Below are 20,980 nucleotides of genomic sequence, written 5' to 3'. Positions count from 1 at the left end.
AATTAGGGACAGACACATCGTTTTTACCACACGATTTTTTTAGCTGTCCAAAAGCTAATTTGCAAAAATAATGGCGCGTAATTCTTTGGGAAACAATCGGTAGCAGTAGAAGAGTCGTGATTACATGCATAGATTCGATTTCAACCCACTCTTTTGCGGTTCGGCGTTAGGTCTTATGAGAGGCCTTCTGCCTTACGGCAAAGTTGATCTTCTGCCTTAATTACACTTGGGCGTGGATCCAAATCCAAGCTTTCCTCTTTCGCAGCTGGGCCTACTGCCTTTCTCACACTTCGCCAATTCAATTCCAAGCTCTCTGCTTTCTTGCATATTTTATGAATGAAAACAACCTCGCTGAGACCCTTAAATATCGAGCCCTATGCAAAGCTAGGCTGATAGAAAACTGTCCCATCCCTTCTCTGTATGAAATCCTGGATTCGCGCCTGGTTGGGACTAAAACTAAAATTGCGTTTTATATCGAAAAATTTTAGCGCTCGCTTCGCTCGCGTTTTCAATTACTTTATAAGGTATGATAAAGGTGACATTCGGGTGGCGATTGCAGCAACATTACTCTGTTGCAACGTTACTGCTGCAGTACTGTCAACTTCCGTGATAAAATGATGTGACTGATTTCCATACTAAAAGTAAAAATGTACAACTGTCTATCATATTGCGTTTTTATATCGAAAAATTTCCGCGCTCGCTTCGCTCGCGTTTCTATTACTTTCTACGCTATGATAAAGGTGACATTCGGGTGGCGACTGCAACAGCATTAGGTACTCTGTTGCAACATTACTGCTGCGGCACTGTTAATTTTCGTGATAAAATGATGTGACTGATTTCCATTCTCAGCTGTAATGCGGCAATGAACTTCTCTCAATTTACCAAAAAATCAATGTAATCTTGATGACCCTAGGGAGAGGGGGCACCTAGAAATGCTTAGGGCATCAAAATATCTTAATCCGGCACTGATTGTTAAAAATTGTGTAATATACGGAACCCTTGGAACGCGAGTCCGACTCGCACTTGGCCGGTTTTTTTCATGATGCGTTTTCTTATGGACCTTCCTTCCCCGCTTAAAAGCTCTTTAATGTTCTGTAGGCCACTTAACGTTTTATTACGAGAACAGTTAACCCGCAAACACTCATTAGTGTTAATGACCCATTAAGATACTCTTAATTCGACAACGTCAAAAATGCTGGACATAAATTTTGACCCTCTTTTTGCATTTTTTGCTAACCAGAATCATACTTTTAGTACTCCTACTAACCAGAAACATAATCATACTAAGTATTCGAGAAGGAGGCCAATACATAATAAATAATTTGAATTCTCGAATGAAATATTATTCGATGACATTTTATTTATTGTCAGATATCTAGAGTCTGTGTCAGATTTCAGAGATGTGTGCAAATAGATAATATTTAAAGAACTAATATTCTTAATCGATATTGTTTGTACTTGAGTCAATATTTTAACTAAACATTAGCCCTTGTACGTTTTTGCCCCCGTAAAACCAGGCTATGATCAGTGGCGGATTGGCAGTATTGGCCGCCCTAGGCCCCAGACCCTGTGGTAACTACTATCCACTCCTTTCTCAGCACCCATCATATAGACTGCCGCATTGCTGTCGCCCATAATGTCTTGCCGCCCTAGGCACGGGCCTACTGGGCCTAAGGACAAATCCGCCACTGCTGGCTATGATGATAATACGCGTATGTACGTATATTGAATTGTAAATGTAGGACTCACTCCATCACTTTTCACCACCGCGGTAGGCACCCGTATGACACTCACCTGCAACAAAAAGAAATGGGTGTTTTAACGTCAAACCTCCTCCTTTTTTGAAGTCGGTTAATAATGGCATACAACTAACCATAATTGTATAGATTTGTGATAATGCTAACTAAAACCGCCTACCACCGTTTTGTCGCCTAAATAGTGTTTAGTTTTAAGTTTATAAAATACATATGTATGTATGTATGTTAGTCTGTAAGGTATTTGTAATATGGGCCTTGTTGTCTACTTTAAATTTCAAAATAAATAAATAAAATCATAGCGAAAAAAGTAAGCAAGTTTTGAGAAAACTCATGTGTAATAGGATTTAAACTTAACTTAATAATAATACGTTTTTCCATACCTCAGGAAACTGAAGTATAGAGTGAGCATTTAAGCTTACTCAATTCTCTATAAAATATATTATTTAACTGGAATTTTGGTGAGTGTCTGCTTTGTGTCTGCTTCACTTACCTAGTTATAATTTAATTACACGACTGATTCAAAATCAAATGCCGAATTTAAGCTAATATCCAATGTAATCACGAAATAAAGACAAACGAACAGAGCAAACCAAAATCCACGCCATGGCCATAATTCCAGTAAATGTTAACAAAGCCCGTAAAGATCGAAGGTCGGGCCTTATTAAATCATGTCACGCGAGCCCGGAATTCCGGCCCTAACCTTTAATTCTGGGTCCTAGTCACGCAATTATATTAGAGACATGCAACTAGGACGACTTATAGGAAAACTATAGGTTATTAAACTATTTAATTGTACCCCTAGTGTACATTTTGTACGATAGCGTGACGTGACGTACGCGTTTGCGTTATGTGTCATTTTGTATGGGATTTTGAGTTTCCAAAACGTCCCGCTTGGCGCGCTTTTAAAAATCCCATATAAAAATAAACAACACAAACGCCAACGCTCGTGAGGCACTTGTCCCACCAAGAGCGAGTAAGCGATTAACTATCGGCGATTTTCTCGCCCAAGAAACGAACAAAATATTAAGATCCTGTGTTAGTAAAAGAGACACATATATTAATAGTTCATCGCTGGCTGTTCACACTGCCGGCGAGAACACTCGCTCTACTAGTTTGTCGCCGCGATAAGATAAAACTAGCTCAGCGGTACTCGCTCGGCGATGTTCGCTTCGTAGTTAGAACTCAAGCTGCGAGACCAATCAGTCTGCGTGTTCGGCTACGCTGCACCGCCCGAGCGGTTGACGCGAGTAATAGCCCGTCGCATTCGAACACTCGCCTATAGCCGAGCGACAAAACGATTGGAGCTAACACTCGCTTCTCGCCGCTCGCCCACTCGTTTTTAGTTTATCGTTCTACTCGCTTATCGCTCATCGTCGGCGGTGGGACAAGACGCTATCGAATTAAATTTACACTAGCCTCCTAAGACCTAGAGTAAGCGGTTGGTAGGTAAGAGGTTATAATCAACCACGGACGGGGCTGTATGAAGTTGATTTGTTTTGTGTTAATTGCAGTCCTGAGACCACGCAACGTTACCATCCACTTGAGATAAGGCAGTTGTCCCACCGCCGACGATGAGCGATAAGCGAGTAGAACGATAAACTAGAAACGAGTGGGCGAGCGGGAATAAAGTAGAAACGAAGCGAGCAGAAGTCGACTGCAAATCGTAACGTAAATTTCTCGATTAATTAACTTGTTGACGTTTCCTGCAGTGATGCTATTGGGTATTCCGTGGACTACTCAATGAAATACCATATTAAAGTTTCCAAATATATTATGCATCCGCACAGGCAAACTCGGAGTAATTAACAACATTGGTTATATCCTCTAAGCCCGCCGCCAGCCTCGGGGACCCGGCGCCCCTGCCGCCATCGTCACCGCCGAGCCTCGTCGAGCAGGTTGCGTCGGGGCCGGGCCTCGCTGAGCCGACTCCATCGCTGCCGTGCCGCGTCGAGCCGGCTCCTTCACCGCCGAGCCTAGTCAAGCTGGCTCTATCGCTGCTGACCTATGTCGAGCCTGCGCCGTCCCCGCCTCGCCCTGTCTCGCCAGCGCCATCATCGCCTCGCCTCCCCTCGCCGCCGCGCCGCCCGCGCGCGCCCGGGCGCCGCACCGTGCTGTACTCGGACGAGGTGGGCGCCGGCCTCGGCGTGCTGCTGGCGCAGCGCTTGTCGCAGGGCGTCATCAACGACTGTCACCCGGGGGCCTCTGTCGATCGTCTGATCGAATGTATTTCTGCGGGCGAGTTTGACCGCGACTCGACGCTTGTAGTTTTATTAGGGAATAGTGTAGACTGTACTAAGCGAGATATCTTAAAATTATCCGCTACGCTGTCGGCGATTGACCGGGGAGAGGTTGCTAAAATAATTATCTGTGCGCTCCCTTATAGAATGTCGAGCAAGGTCAATAAGAGGGTATTTCATTACAATTCTTTATTGTATAACCTTTCCTTGTACAGTAGTACGATTTCGTATTTTGATACGAATAAATTTATAGAAGATTTTGTTATGCCCCATAAAAGAACCTACCTACCGAGAAGATGTCTAGTAGAGTGTGCTAACCTGTTAGCATATAATATTGAAGACCCCGTCGTGGCTAGCACGGCGTCTAATAGCCTTAAGTCACGTAGTATTATACGCCTTGGTAGCGTAGGGTTTGAAATGGAGCCGCCTGGTGATTTGAATTTAAACTAACCGCTACGACAACGTGTGCACCAGCCGGCTCCGTTCCTATTGATCACTGTGATGCTAGTATGTTTGGTAAAACCAATTTATTGAACTTAGTTCATCAAAATATCCAAGGATTTACCTGTAAGGAACACGAAATTGATTTGTTTATACAGTACTCGAATATTGACATTCTCTGTATAACTGAGCACTGGCTTAAAGGTCATGAATTTATGTTTAATTTCAATAATCATAGTATAGTAAGTTCATTTTTTAGGAGATCTTGCAATCGCGGCGGGTCATTGATAATGGTAAAACATAATTTAAAAAGTAAGGAGCGTAAAGACATTGTTGACATGTCTGTGGAACGCCTTATAGAACTTTCTTGTGTTGAATTGGAACAATTTATAATTATATGCGTGTACAGGCCCCCATCGGCAGACTATAACTTATTCGAATCAGTCATAGATGAAGTACTTAGTAGTGTTTTTGGAAGTCATAAAAATATAATTGTATGTGGTGATTTCAATATTAATTTGCTAGAAAATTCGTCATTATGTGGAAGGTTACTAAATACTTTCAAATCCTTCAATTTAGTCAATTTATTTTGTGAGCCCACTCGAGTCACAGCAACCAGTGCTACATGTATAGATAACATCTTTAGTAATAATGACGCGATTAGTAAATCTGTTATTAACAACCTATGTTCTGACCACTGTGGACTAAAAGCTTCTTTCAGCGGGAAAACTGAAGAAATTCCTCAAGACACTTTGTGCAGGCCGATTTCCGAAAGTCGCCTAGGTTTATTCAATCGTAATATTACTAAACAATTATGTTGTCTTTCATGTACCCAGGAAAACCCTGACTGTTTGAGTTCCGAGTTGTTTAATTGTATTAAAAAGGAATTTGATGCCTGTTTCATTCAGAAAAAGGTGCAAGGCAAGGCCAAGACTAAATTTAGCGACTGGGCTACACCGGATATTCACGAGAAAAGACGCCGGCTCTACGACTTATATGATTTAAAGGCAACTGATAAAAGACCGGAATTTCTGGAGTACGTCAAGAATTATTCTAAATCTTTTAAGATGTTGTGTGTCGCCGCTAAAGTCGATTATTTGTCGAAAAAGATCCTAAATTCCAGCGATAAAGTCAAAACTGTATGGCAAGTTATCAGCAATGAAACTGGAAAACGTAAACTGAAGGATCCGCACTACAACCTACGAATTGCTGACACTTTAGTAAGTTCCGACCGTCAAGTGGCAGATCATTTTGAGCGGTTTTTCTCGAATATCCCGGTAGAAACAACAAGATCCCTTAATTCATCGCCAGACGTCGCTGAAGAAATTTTGAAGACAAATGTGGCAGAATGTACAGAAATCTTCAAATTTTCGTATGTCTCTCCGAATATAGTTCTTAAGACTTTTAGGTCTTTAAATTTAAAGAAAACAGAAGATCTTTGGGGCCTGTCTGTCAAAGTATTAGATTCCATTATTGAGTCAATTACACCATACTTAGCTGAGATTTTCAACAGATGCATTGATGCTGGAATTTTTCCAGATATTATGAAACATAGCAAAATTATCCCTCTGTTTAAATCAGGAACAAGAACAGATCCCACGAACTTTAGACCGATTTCAATACTACCGGCATTAAGCAAAGTGTTCGAGAAACTTATTCTGAATCAACTATTGTCACATTTCAACAGAAACAAACTGCTTGATAGCAATCAATTTGGTTTCACCAAAGGTCGATCAACTACTGACGCCGGTGCGGTACTTCTAAAACACATCTTTGATGCCTGGGAAAAAGCTCAAGATGCTGTTGGAATTTTCTGTGATCTGTCAAAGGCATTTGATTGCGTTGATCACGAAAATTTAAAGAGAAAATTAAGCCGCTATGGGATAAAAGCTAGTGCCCTTGACCTGGTCTCATCGTACCTTTCGGATAGAACTCAGCGAGTAGTTATTAATGGAACTCAATCGGCGGGGTCCCCGGTAGCCCTCGGAGTGCCTCAAGGTTCAATTCTTGGTCCCTTCCTGTTTTTGGTATACATTAATGACTTACCAAAAGTTGTGCAAGATAGACATGATATAGTGTTATTTGCAGATGACACTTCCCTTATATTTAAAGTGGACAGAAAGGAAAATAGCTTCGAGAGCATTAATGACGCGCTATCTACCATAGTAAACTGGTTTACGGCAAACAATTTGCTTTTGAACGCCAAGAAAACCAAATGCATCAAGTTTACGCTACCTAACGTCAAGCAGGTAAATAACAGCAAGATTAAAATAAAAGGTGATACGCTGGAATTTGAGGATCGAACTGTTTTCCTGGGAGTCACTCTAGACTCCAAACTGCAATGGCATGCACATATAGGCACTCTAGCCGGAAAACTTAGTTCAGCAGCCTATGCAGTGAGGAGAATCAAACAGCTAACAAACGTAGAGACGGCCAGGCTGGTATACTTTAGTTACTTCCATAGTGTTATGTCATATGGAATTCTGTTGTGGGGAAAAGCGGCAGATATTCAGACAATATTTGTGCTGCAAAAACGAGCTGTACGTTCCATCTATGGACTGGGCGCTCGAGTATCCCTAAGAGAGAAATTCAAAGAAGTTAACATTCTTACCGTTGCATCTCAATACATACTAGAGAATATTATGTATGTTCGGAAAAACATCCACGAATTCAAGGTTAACAGTGATATCCATAACTATAACACTAGAAACAAACATAAGCTTGCCGTGCCCGCCCACCGCCTCCGTAAGGTTAGTACGTCTTTCGTCGGGAACTGTACACGTTTTTATAACAAAGTCCCCACTGATGTAGTGAATTTACCACTTCACAAATTTAAGTCGCACATTAAGCGCTCCTTGTTAAGTAAGGCGTACTACACTGTAAATGATTTTATAAACGATAGAGATGCCTTTAAGCAGGTAGCTTGATTTCATTAGTATAATAAGAGCTAAATAAATATTGTTTTTTTTTTACATTGTGAATTAAATATGCTAGTGTCCAGTAGAATTGACACATGAGACAATGATGTTCTCGCTTGATTAAATTGTTTAATTTAATTTTAGTTTTGGACACTTGGAGACCTTATACATCTCTAAGTATTTATTTATATATTTTATTTTTGATTGTACATACCTATATTTTTAATGTTTCTGACACTTAGAGACCTTTACATCTCTAAGTCAACTTAGGCTAGTAATTATGTGAAGCTATACTGTCTTTTTATGTAACATACGAGCACAAAATGCCGTGTCTTACAGCTACTCGTACATGTTATTACTATTTTAATATTATTATAGGCCGGTAGCTTGAACATGTCATGCTCGCTTAAAAGTCTTTGCTTACGGTGGCGTCGTTGATCGGGTCGCCACTTTCCCGAATGAAGGTTGAGGGAGGCGATGGCTGAGATACGCGTCATACTCGTGAACGGGTGCTGTTTGTGGAGACTGGTCTGTTTAAGCTAACACAAGCTATTATACTTAGTAACTTTATTTTTATTAATTAATTACAGTGAGACGCCTCATTCTGCTCTCGTATGTTTCTTTTCTCTTAATGAATGTATTAATTATACAGGATATTGACTCTTGGAGACCCTATACATCTCTAAGGATAACTTGATAAACTATATAATCTTATAGTTCTGACACCTAGAGACATTTACACCTCTAAATATTATAGTTTTTTTTTGTATTTTGTATCTGTATTTTTTATGTAATTCGACATTAAGAGACCATATACATCTCTTAGTAATTGTAATACGTTAGATTGAATTCTTAGTTTTATTTTATAAAATTGTTGATGTTATTATTTTTGCATGTATGTAAATTCAATGATGACGTGTAAAAGTGCCCTTGTGGCCTATTTGCTGAATAAATGTTGATGTTTGATTGATGTTTGATGTTTAAGCAGGCAAACGATTACCAGAAAAAGACCTATATGTAAATGTGACATCTGTCTTAGAAGACTTATTCTATATAGCCAGAGTTTATGTTGGTACATATACGAACTCTATGTAGGTATATTAGGCACACGCCAACATCATTGTTGTAATTAAGTTAGTTCCAACAGATGCAGTCGACTGCAGCAGTATTGCAGCGCGACTACTGCCGCAAATGTCAAAATAGATGCAATGCAGTCGGCAGTAATGTCGCGCTAGAATACTGCAGCAGTAATGCTGGTGCCGTCTTCATTCGAACACCACCTTAAATGAAGCCTAATAAAATGGGATTGAATGTTTTCACTTTGCGTACGAAATCGCGAGAAATGGCTAATTATTATGAAAGATGCTTTTACTTTGGTTCCATAATTCAGATAACATAACCATATTTAAACGAGACAAAGCGTCTAAATTCAGTAATTTAAAGGGATTCCACAACATTAGGAAACAAAGGTCCATAAATACAGGACCTCCGAGTTACAGCCTCATTTCCGCGCCCCATGATTTAGGCCTCGACGCGTCGCCGATTTAATTTATCGCCGTGTGTAGGTTGTCCTTAACCCTTTTAGGGCCGTTGTACAGTAAGCTACATAGATACCCCATAAAAAAATATTTGCAAAGGGGGTCAGTCATCTCTGCAGCTTACTGTACACTAGCGGTTTTGAGCAGCGATTCTTAAGGTATCGATCAGATTCAGACTGCATCAGCAGTACTGCAGGGCGACATTACTGCCGACGTACTGCCGCAAATGTCAAAATCGATGTTGCTGCCCGGATTTTTGACGAACGAAGGAATGACACAAAAAAAAGAGACATAATATCGAACATGCCCAAACAAGATGATGACGAATACTGAAATGAGCCGGAATAAGAAAAAGACAATCAAATCGGCATTACTTTGACAAAAAAACTCGTATCTTATTCAGTCAATCAAAAGAAAAATGTGGTATCGATGTATGGGATGCATACAGAGTTACTGCCTTTCAACTTTAAGTAGCAGTGTGAGATACGAGATATTTTCAAAGTAGTGCCGAAATATGACCAAGGATGACAAAGGCCCAACGGAAGTTACGGATGAAGAATGGGGGACGAAAGCAGAATAGGTCGAATTTAAGAACTTGACTAAAAATAAATGGGGCGACCCAAGACGATACCCACATTTTAAAGCTAATAACACTATAAACACGTAACTATAGAATGAATTATCTCAAATGATTTTTTCAAAGCCTTTATGTTTCTTTTAAGAGCGGTCTACAGCACGTGCCAAAGCAACCATGTCGTTTAAAAAGCAACTATCGTGATAGTATTAAGGTTCAAATTCATATGACAGCTCGTTCAGAGAACATTCAGGGTGGTCTTGTTGTTTGGAGATAACAAAACGTGTAATCTCCGAATGGGCTGTTTCATGAATTTGAACCATATAATTAAAATGGTAAATTTGCTTCTTAATCGGACTTGTTCCCGTTACTTCTGTCGGGGCTATTAACAGTAAGCATTGTAACCACTGCATAAAGGAAACAATACCTTTTGTTTAACAGATTCCGGTCCGAGCCCGAAAAATCACCTGATAATCCATACTATACACGAATGTTACACGTTTCTTTAGTTGCTACCCAATATTCCTACCATAAATATTTCCGAGCTACACCCGTCAGTTTCCTTATTAGAGGGCTCAATTTTCTTCTCAAATGGCGCGGCAAAGCAAAGTAATCTTCACAAAGGGTTTCCGCCTTCATCCCTTAGGAATACTTCCTCATCAGTGAAAAAAACTTATGTGGCATGTACCTACTACGACAGAACCCTTTTAGGAAATTATATAGAAAATACATATATGGCGTGAATAGTGATGTGCCGTGGGAATTTCCCGGGAACAGGGAATATTCCCATATGGGAAATTTCCCGGTGTTCCCGGGAAAATTCCCCAAACAGGGGAATATTGAAACAGATTAAGTGTATTACAATTTTAATTAAAGGTAGCTATAACGATAAGTAACTGCGTTTAGTAAAATAAAGTAGCCAAAAACCGTAAAATGCAAAGTGGCATCCCAAAACAAAACTTGGAAAGTGGATTTGCTTACAACATTCGACACTGTGGATGTTTCAAAAAAATATATGGCATAACTTTAAGCCCCCGATGTACCTGAATGCGAAGTCGGATCATTTCGAAAAAGTTTAAGATGCTAAGTGTTGACTGAATTTCTGATAATAAAATAGTATATCTATGCGCCATTTCAAAATTCCCATACTTTCCCTTCATATGGGAAATTTCCCGGGAACGTTTCCGTGAAATTTCCCACCAAGGGAATTTTCCCGGGAACGGCACATCACTAGGCGTGAAACATTGTACCCACATAAAGTTATTCATTATAGGTACACCTAGAAGGCTGCTCTCGGCATAAGTCCTGCCATAGGTATTCTACAACGTGTGTCATGGTACCGAGCTTTGGGACTGAGACAGTGACGAACACTCGGACACACTGAGAGAAAAATCATTAGTAAACTAAACCAGGAATTAAAAAACAGTTCTGTACTGGGGGAAAAATGAAGTTTAGTAATAATTATAGACGTTTCACTATTTCTCTAAAGTTTATTTATTTCTACAAACAGCTCAGTAATCCTAAATCTAATACAACAAACAGATAATAGAAATTGCAAGAACTAATAGAAATTGCTAAAGTCAATTTGTTCCTATTAGTTGACTCTCCTTGTCCCCGGATTAAGTTTATTTTTGTAATTCTAAGTGTGTTTTTGTTATCCTTTTCTCTCAGTGCAGCTGCCTTAGAAACCACTTCAACATTTTGACATCAAAACGAAATCTAAATCATGTCAAATTTGTTCTCATTCGTACAAAATGAACGCGCGAATCATAACTAATTGACATCATTTAGATATATAGTATTGACGTCAAGTGCACGTTCGAACATTGGCCTCTAAGACTTTGTACTTAAACTCCTAAAATATTTTAATTGAGAATTGTATTATTAGGGTTTCGTACGCAAAGGGTAAAACGGGACTCTATTACTAAAAGACTCCACTGTCAGTCTGTCCCTCTGTATGTCTGTCTGTCACCAGGCTGTATCTCATGAACCGTGATAGTTGAAATTTTCACATATGATGTATTTCTGTTGCCGCTATAACAACAAATACTAAAAAGTACAGAACCCTCGGTGAGCGAGTCCGACTCGCACTTATCTGGTTTTATCTTAACGTTTCATCGTTCTCCTTATCTTTCGATCAATTAATATCTCGATCGTTTGCTAATTGCCCTTTTGTGATCAGCGAAGCGTGTTTCTATTAATATTTCGCTTAAGGGCTCCATTCCACATTGCTTGGATTATCTCGTGATATAACCGACTTGTGACATGGCTATAATGCCTTTAATAAGATTGTGGCGTCTCCTGTGTCATTGGCAACGTCGTGCCACAAGATGCTAACAGATGGCGTTAGCACGTTCTACATCGTGCTTACGGAGTTCCGAATGTCAGTTCCTATAAATACAACTTCTAAACAATTCACAGTGGACTTCGGTCCTTAGGCACAACGCCCGCCTAGAGAAAATAGGTACTATATTATTATATTAGGCCTCTCTGTTTTTCTACAAGATAATTCATTAGGTATAAAAAAAAATTAAAAAAATATTATAGGATATTTTTACACAAATTGACTAAGCCCCCACGGTAAGCTCAAGAAGGCTTGTGTTGTGGGTACTCAGACAACCATATAAATATATAATATTAAATAAACACTTAAATACATAGAAAAACAACCATGACTCAGGAACAAATATCTGTGTCATCACACAAATAAATGCCCTTACCGGGATTCGAACCCGGGACCATCGACTTCATAGGCAGGGTCACTACCCACTAGGCCAGACCGGTCGTCAAAAAGTACATACATATATTCAAACAGGTATATCCAATATATTTTTGTTACATCATGTTAATATTATTTACAAAAAGTTAGGTAGGGTAAACCGTCAATTACTGGCCACTGACTAATAACTGGCCACCTTAAACTAAAAATAAATTCTATTCACCTATAAACAGAATCCATTTTAGTATAAGGTTTCAATAACTGGCCACCCTTCAATATTAACTAGCCATCTTATGCTAAAATTAATTCTGTGTATAGGTGAATAGTATTCATTTTTAGTTTAGGGTGGCCAGTTACTAAACAGTGGCCAGTTATTGACGAATTACCCTTTTATAATTGTAGATCAAACATGAACTCTGTTAGGACATAGCAAAATTCTGACTATGAAATCTTTATATCTGATTAATTAATTATGAATCTAAAAACTGATTTCTCCGATCGAATCTCAAATCCAAATACCGAATTAAAAACAACAAATAACCCGAACCCGAGTTCCATGTTAATGTTCACTTGTTATTAAATTATAAAAAACCGGCCAAGTGCGAGTCGGACTCGCAAACGAAGGGTTCCGTACCATTATCTATAAAAACGGTCACCCATCCAAGTACTGACCCCGCCCGACGTTGCTTAACTTCGGTCAAAAATCACGTTTGTTGTATGGGAGACCCACTTAAATCTTTATTTTATTCTGTTTTTAGTATTTGTTGTTATAGCGGCAACAGAAATACATCATCTTTATTCTCTGGAAATTTCAACTGTCTAGCTATCACGGTTCGTAAGATACAGCCTGGTGACAGACAGACGGACGGACGGACAGCGGAGTCTTAGTAATAGGGTCCCGTTTTACCCTTTGGGTACGGAACCCTAAATTAGTAATAGGGTCCCGTTTTACCCTTTGGGTACGGAACCCTAAAAAAAGGTTCAACCATTTTTCACAATAATACAGCGGGATTGGATATCCAATGAAATGATCCTCCGAAAATGGAGCTCGGTCGGGAATTAGATTTTTTTCATACGTTTTTATACTTTCCTGTTAATTGCGTTCAACATGTTTTTTCATCAAAATATTACGGCAAAGATGAAAAAAAATATGGGAGTTAAAATGAGTTTGGCACATAAAAAAATATGTTTTTTGTCCGTTAATATCATGTATATATTTGATTATCATTGTTGACATTGTATAATTACGTTTGCATGCTAAACTATTGACGATCATAATGTAAATTCATATAGATTAGCGTAAGAACAATTTATACTGTAATTTATCATTATGAAATAAATAAACTAAACTGAACTAAACTAATACCAGGCTTTCAGAAAAGTGTTGTCGTTTTTTGGAAAAATTCTAAAATTTGGGTTATTTACACTCATAATTACGAGTAGGTACTTTTAAATGTTAAAATAAAAAACCTGTCCGTACTTTTCACATGTAAAAACGAGTCAGTTTTATTGTACACGACGCGCGTTTAGATTAATAAGATGTAACTAGATAATAAAATAATTAAGATATAATTTAGATAAGCCAAAGTTTGTGAATAATAAAATATCCTCCTATTGTGTTTCATTACGTAACTCTGCATAACGGGAGGGGCAAAGTGTGGGTCGCCGGCGGCGACACACACTTTGCGCCTTTCAAATAAGAATGTGATAATAGGCTAATTAGGAAAAAAGTCTAATTAGAAAAATAAGTTAGGTAGAATAGCATAAGAAATAAAACTTGTAAATTAATAAATATTTAAATAAAGAAAGCATGAGGGCCGAGGAAAAGAGAGGTATCATATTAGAAAGAGAGGTATCTTATTAGAAAGAGATAGGAAGTCTGCGCGCATGCGCCGATCTCTCTCGATCCGCGCATGCGCGCCACGCGGGTAGCGGGGGACGAGGTACATAAAATAGGCAGTAATAAAAGCCGGTACGTCGCCCCGCTCAGCGTCAGTCCAGAGCCAGCAGCCGACTAGGAAACAACTAAAAGGAAAAGAAGAAACCTCTCCAACCTCGACCCTCCTGCATCTGAAGAAGCCAGCTGCGTTGTTTTATTGCTCCATCCTCTGCCGCCTACGAGAATTTCTACAGTCCACTCTCCCCCCCCCTGCGCACCCCGCTGCGATGTATGAAGATAGGGCCTAACACTCACATTGTTTGGTCCTCGTCGAAGCCGGATCTCTGAAGCAAGAACACAGCAAGATGGTAGTAACAAGAAACAACCACAACAAGGAAGATGAAGAGTCGTCAGAAAATACCGCAAAATCTCCGAGCTCCGAGGAAACCGGCACCACGTCAGGCACCGGCACCACGTCGGGTACCGGCACCACGTCGGGCACCGGCACTACGTCGGGCACCGGCACTACGTCGGGCACAGGCACTACGTCGGGCACAGGCGCAACGTCGGACTCAGCGAAGACGTTGGACACAGCTGCATCGTCGGGTACGGGCGCCATCAGGAAGACGCGTCCCACACCAGAGGACCTACCCGGGCCGAGCAACGCCGTCCACCCCGCTGACACGTCGGGCATTAAGGCCACGCCTGCGGCCAGCCTCGCCGCCACGATCGTCGAGCGCAACCCCGTCGAACTGATGCCGCCACCGAGACCGCCGACGAAGCCCGCTCGGTCACACCGATCCAAGGCCTCCAGCAAGAGACTCCTCGCGGAGTTGGAGGCCAAGGAGAGGTTAGCCGAGCTAGAACTGAAGCGCGTGCAAGCGGAAACCGAGCTAGCGAGAATACGTCAAGAAAGAATAGACCTGGCGTCATCAAGAGAGGAGTCAGAAGAGGAAGAGGACCTCGCTCCACAGCGCATCGCTGACTGGTTCAATCGCCGACCCGAACGAGCGACAACATTAGAAGAGGCCGCCCATATAGAAGAAACGCAAGAGCCCGCCGCGCGCACTACTAGACGACGCGCGCGACCGGAAACATACGAAGATGCTCGTGCGATGGACGTGTCGTCGCTAACCGCCGCCCTCACAGAAGCCATTCAAGCCAGCAAGTCTTACAAGAAGTACATACCTGACCTGCCGACGTTTAGTGGCCTGTGTACCGAGTGGCTACAATTTAAGGCCGCGTACAACGAGTCCGCGCCCAGTTTCTCCGCAAGTGAAAACGTCGCCCGTATAAGAAGAAGTCTAAAAGGTGTCGCCTGGGAGGCCGTCAGCGCCCTCCTCATCAGCCAGCCGCATCCAGAAGACGTCATCAAAGCACTAGAAAGAAGATACGGAAGGCCAGACGCACTACTTGTCAACGAACTGGAGAAGCTAAAGGGACTGCCGCGCCTCACCGACAACCCACGTGACCTGTGCATATTCGCCAGCCGGATCGCTAACACAGTGACGACTATCGAGATATTGAAGAAGCCGCAGTATCTCTACAACCCCGAGTTACTGCGGTCGATAGTTGACAAGTTATCGCCGATAATTCGCAACAAGTGGTACGACTACGCAGCTACAAGAGAAGAGACGCCCGAACTTAAGAAGATTGCCGACTTTTTGAATAATGAAGCCGACAAGTGCACGCCTTACGCTCCGCCTGAAAATACAACGGAACATAAAGAAGTAAGAAGTGCAAGAAAGAAGCCCGAGCGAACCTACGCCGCCGCAGTCGAAATCAATAAGAAGCCAAAAGAAGAGAAGCCGGCGTGCCCGTTATGTGAGCACGCTACGCACCAATTGCCGTCGTGCCCGCAGTTTATGAAGATCGACACGAACGAGCGCTGGGAAGTGGCCAAGAAGAACAACATTTGCTACCGATGCCTCGTCAGCAAGCATCGACGCTTCGCCTGCCGCGCCAAGCCTTGTGGCCAGCAGGGCTGCCCCATGAAACATCATCGCCTACTACACCACGAGAAGTCGCCACCCGCGGCCGCCGCTGCAGCCGCTGCCGAGCCACCCTCACCACGCAAGCCAGAAGAAGTCGTGGCCTCGGCAGTGAACCAGATCGCCTGCGCGACAGCACAAACAAGACGCGCCTACCTGAAGATAGTACCAGTCACACTACGCGGCCCGCGGGCGGAAGCAGACACTTTCGCTCTACTAGATGAAGGCAGCACCGTGACAATTATCGACTCGGCGCTGGCGGACACACTCGGGCTCAACGGCCCCACCGAACCAATGTGGGTGCAGGGCATAGGCGGGAAAGAGATGGAGCACAATCAGAGCAGGAGGGTCGAGGTCTACATACGCAACAAGTACGGCGGGCAGGAGCAGCGCATACCAAACGCGCACACCGTCGGCAGTCTGGGCTTCACCACACAATCCATAGGTGCGAGCGAGATAGATGGCTGCACACATCTCAGAGGACTCAAGCACAAGTTAACCTACCAAGGCGCAACCCCACAAATACTCATCGGTCAAGACAACTGGGAGCTAATCGTGTCGCGGGAAATAAGAAAAGGACGGCGCGATCAACTCGTCGCTTCAAGAACCCTACTAGGATGGGTACTTCACGGCTGCCGCACCACTAGAGCGGAGCCGATCGCGTACTGCTGTGCGCACCTCACGCGGGCCAAGTCGAACGAAAACATAGAAGAAACAATGAAGAAATATTTCGCTCTCGAGTCCCTATCAATCGAGCCGAGGCGACCGAGCAGCGATCCCGAACAACAAGCGCTTCGCATATTAGAAGAAAAGAGCCGCCGCTTACCCGACGGCAGGTTCGAGACGGGGCTACTGTGGCGCAACCAAGAAGAAAGAATACCCAACAATCGCAACGACGCACTGAAGCGGCTACACACGCTCGAGAGGAAGCTGGATCGAGACGCAAACCTGAAACAACAATACACCGAGCGCGTCAACAATCTACTCACCTCAAGCTACGCCGAGCGCGCGGCCACGCCACCAAGCGGCAGGACGTGGTACCTACCTCACTTCGCCGTCTGCAACCCAGAGAAGCCGAAGATAAGACTGGTCCATGATGCTGCGGCCACCTCACACGGCCGCAGCCTCAACGACATGCTGCACACGGGTCCAGATTTCCTGCAATCACTACCCGGCGTCATCATGAAGTTTCGTCAACACAGCATCGCAGTCTCAGCTGATCTGAAAGAGATGTTCATGCAGATCAAGATACGCGAAGAGGACAGGGACGCACTCCGCTTCCTATGGAGGGGCGATCGCCGCGAGGGAGAGCCAGAAGAATACCGCATGACTTCAGTTATATTCGGCGCGTCGTCATCGCCGTGCACCGCTCTATACATCAAAAATAGAAACGCACGAGAGCACGCGACACAGTACCCGGAGGCTGCGCGAGCAATAGAGCGCAACCACTACATGGACGACTATCTCCAGAGCTTCAACACAATAGAAGAGGCAAGACAAGTGACAAGAGACGTCGATCATGTACACCAACAAGCCAAGTTTCAGCTGCGTGGGTGGGCTACGAACGAATATGAAGCAATAAGAGACGTCGTCGGCAGCGAAGAGCGAGAGGGAAACACTGTCCCTATCGGCGGGAGCGAGATAGAAAAAACGCTCGGCCTGCTGTGGGACACAAACGAAGATAGCATCCGGTTTCGCCTCAACACTAGAAGAGCTCAGCCCGAGGTGGTCAATGACCTCCGGCCTCCGACGAAGAGAGAAGCCCTAAGCATCATAATGTCAATATTTGACCCGCTCGGCCTGATTTCACCTATCACTACGCCGGCCAAGCGAATAATGCAAGACACGTGGCAACATAACACGAGCTGGGACGAAGCTATACCCGAAAATCTGCGGGAGCGCTGGAGCGAGTGGCTACAACAACTGCGAGACCTAGGTACCCTAAAAATACCTAGATGCTACGACGCAACGCCTGCCGCCGTGCGCGAGCTACACACTTTCGTCGACGCTAGTGAAGAAGCATACGCCGCCGCCGTGTACTGGAGGATGACGCGAGCCGACGGGTCAGTCAAAATAGCCCTGGCCGCCGCCAAGAGTCGCGTCACACCTAGGAAGCCTATCTCCATACCTAGACTGGAGCTGCAGGCGGCCGTCCTAGGCGTACGGCTAGCAAGAACAGTGATAGAAGAGCACGACTTCGAGATCGCTTCAAAAATATACTGGAGCGACTCTCGCACGGCGCTAGCATGGATACGCGCCGAGCCCCGTACATTCAAGACGTTCGTGGCCCACAGACTCGCCGAGATAGAAGATCACACTAAGAAAAACGAGTGGAGATGGGTACCGACAGCACACAACGTAGCCGACGACGCGACCCGCGCCACACCAGCTGACTTCGATACGAGCCACAGATGGTTCGTTGGCCCGTCATTCCTGTACAATGAAGAATCGACTTGGCCCCGTGAGAATAAAGTCGAAGTTCCCGTGACCGGTGAAGAAAAAGAGACGTGTGCTGCGACAGCCGCCGTGCCTGAAAATAAACACGCGGCCATACCTAAGTTCGAGCGCTTCTCAAAGTGGACGCGACTACTACGTGCGACCGCACGTGTGCTACAGTTCATCGACCTCGTGCGCCCTCGACCCCGTGACCCCGCCCGGCCCGCGACACAACTTATCGCGGCGGCCAGGCGCAAACGAACGCGCGCAAACGAGACACAAGACGGCGCCTGGAACAAGCGTGCCACTCACACACGCACACCTGTCAAGATCGCCGCTACGCCGCCACAAGAAGATAAGAAGTACTTAGTGTTAGAAGCCAAATACCTAAGTGCCGCCGAGAAACTACTAGTACGCGCCTCACAAGAAGATAGCTACGAAAAAGAGAGAGGGCGCATAGCAAGCGGCCGCGCGCCAGACAAGGACGACCGACTGGCCAAGCTGAGTGTCTATATGGACGGCGATCACATTATACGTCTGCGGGGCAGAATAGCGGCCGGCGACTTACAAGAAGAGACAGTGCGACCTATAGTGCTACACGGGAAACATCACTATACAAAGTTATATGTTTCTCACGTTCACGAACAGTTACATCACGGCGGCACCGAAATAGTGGTTAACGATCTGCGACAGCGTGTGCATATAGTGAAAATAAGACCGACAGTGAAACAAGTGATCGCCCAGTGCCCAAAGTGTCGCCTGCGTCGCGCCAAGCCCGCGGCGCCATCTACGGGTGACCTGCCAGCGGCGCGCCTAGCACATCACGTTAGGCCCTCCACATACACGGGTCTGGACTACTACGGGCCGCAAGAAGTTACAGTGGGCCGTCATAGAGAGAAAAGGTACGTCGCACTGTTCACCTGTATGACGTCGAGGGCCGTACACCTGGAGATGGTTGCCTCACTGAGCACCGACTCCGCCATCAACGCACTGCGCCGCTTTATCGCTCGGCGCGGGTGCCCTACCGAACTGTGGAGTGACAACGGGACTGCCTTCAGAGGTGCACACCGAGAGCTGGCGGAAGCAATGAGAGACGCCGCCCACGCACGCCGCATCAATTGGCGTTTCCTTCCCCCGGCCGCCCCATTCATGGCGGGCGTGTGGGAACGTATGGTGCGCACCGTCAAAGAAGCAATGAAGGCTACGCTGCACGAGAAGTACCCGAGCGACGAGACCCTGCAGACCCTACTGGCGGAGGCGGAGGCAACCGTCAACTCAAGACCGCTGACCTACGTGGCCGTGAATCCAGAGGACCCGCCGGCCTTGACCCCGAACATGATCCTGCTGGGGCCGGACTGCTACTCACCTGCACCCGGCACCTTCGAGGAGAGCGACACCAACGCGCGACAACACTGGAAGCGCGCCCAGCAGCTCGCCGACACCTTCTGGCAGCGCTGGGTTCGCGAGTACGCGCCGCTACTCCAACACCGGCGGGAGCCCTACGACGGAGGAGTCGCCCCGGCCGTCGGAGACGTCGTCATCATCTGCGACTCCAACCTCCCCCGTAACACATGGCCACGGGGGATAGTGACGCAGACGTACCCGGGCAAGGATGGCGTGGTTCGAGTCGTGGACGTCTCTACGAGCAAGGGACACGTGCTGAGGAGGCCGACAAAGAAGATCGTCGTGCTACCAGTAGGTTCGCGAAGCGACGGCGGGAGAAATGTACACGACGCGCGTTTAGATTAATAAGATGTAACTAGATAATAAAATAATTAAGATATAATTTAGATAAGCCAAAGTTTGTGAATAATAAAATATCCTCCTATTGTGTTTCATTACGTAACTCTGCATAACGGGAGGGGCAAAGTGTGGGTCGCCGGCGGCGACACACACTTTGCGCCTTTCAAATAAGAATGTGATAATAGGCTAATTAGGAAAAAAGTCTAATTAGAAAAATAAGTTAGGTAGAATAGCATAAGAAATAAAACTTGTAAATTAATAAATATTTAAATAAAGAAAGCATGAGGGCCGAGGAAAAGAGAGGTATCATATTAGAAAGAGAGGTATCTTATTAGAAAGAGATAGGAAGTCTGCGCGCATGCGCCGATCTCTCTCGATCCGCGCATGCGCGCCACGCGGGTAGCGGGGGACGAGGTACATAAAATAGGCAGTAATAAAAGCCGGTACGTCGCCCCGCTCAGCGTCAGTCCAGAGCCAGCAGCCGACTAGGAAACAACTAAAAGGAAAAGAAGAAACCTCTCCAACCTCGACCCTCCTGCATCTGAAGAAGCCAGCTGCGTTGTTTTATTGCTCCATCCTCTGCCGCCTACGAGAATTTCTACAGTCCACTCTCCCCCCCCCTGCGCACCCCGCTGCGATGTATGAAGATAGGGCCTAACACTCACATAAATGTATGGCAAAATACGTAAGAAAACGGACAAATAACTGGTTTGTTGAGTATGTTTTGTATTTTCTAAACCAATATTG

At 44.5% G+C, this 20,980-nt stretch overlaps 2 protein-coding genes across 2 annotated transcripts in view; one reads left to right on the top strand and one right to left on the bottom strand.

The window, feature by feature from the left end:
* The window catches only part of LOC134794433 (uncharacterized), a 399,097-nt gene that overhangs the window by 217,948 nt on the left and 160,169 nt on the right, over positions 1–20,980 (bottom strand). The window lies entirely within an intron of this gene.
* LOC134794593 (uncharacterized) lies at positions 14,429–20,239 on the top strand. Its single transcript, XM_063766400.1, has one exon. The coding sequence runs from the start codon at positions 14,429–14,431 to the stop codon at positions 20,237–20,239; it is 5,811 nt and encodes a 1,936-aa protein (XP_063622470.1).

This window comes from Cydia splendana, chromosome 10, assembly GCF_910591565.1.
Source record: "Cydia splendana chromosome 10, ilCydSple1.2, whole genome shotgun sequence".
Classification (NCBI taxonomy): Eukaryota; Metazoa; Arthropoda; class Insecta; order Lepidoptera; family Tortricidae; genus Cydia; species Cydia splendana.
This window is presented reverse-complemented; position numbering and strand designations above follow the sequence as displayed.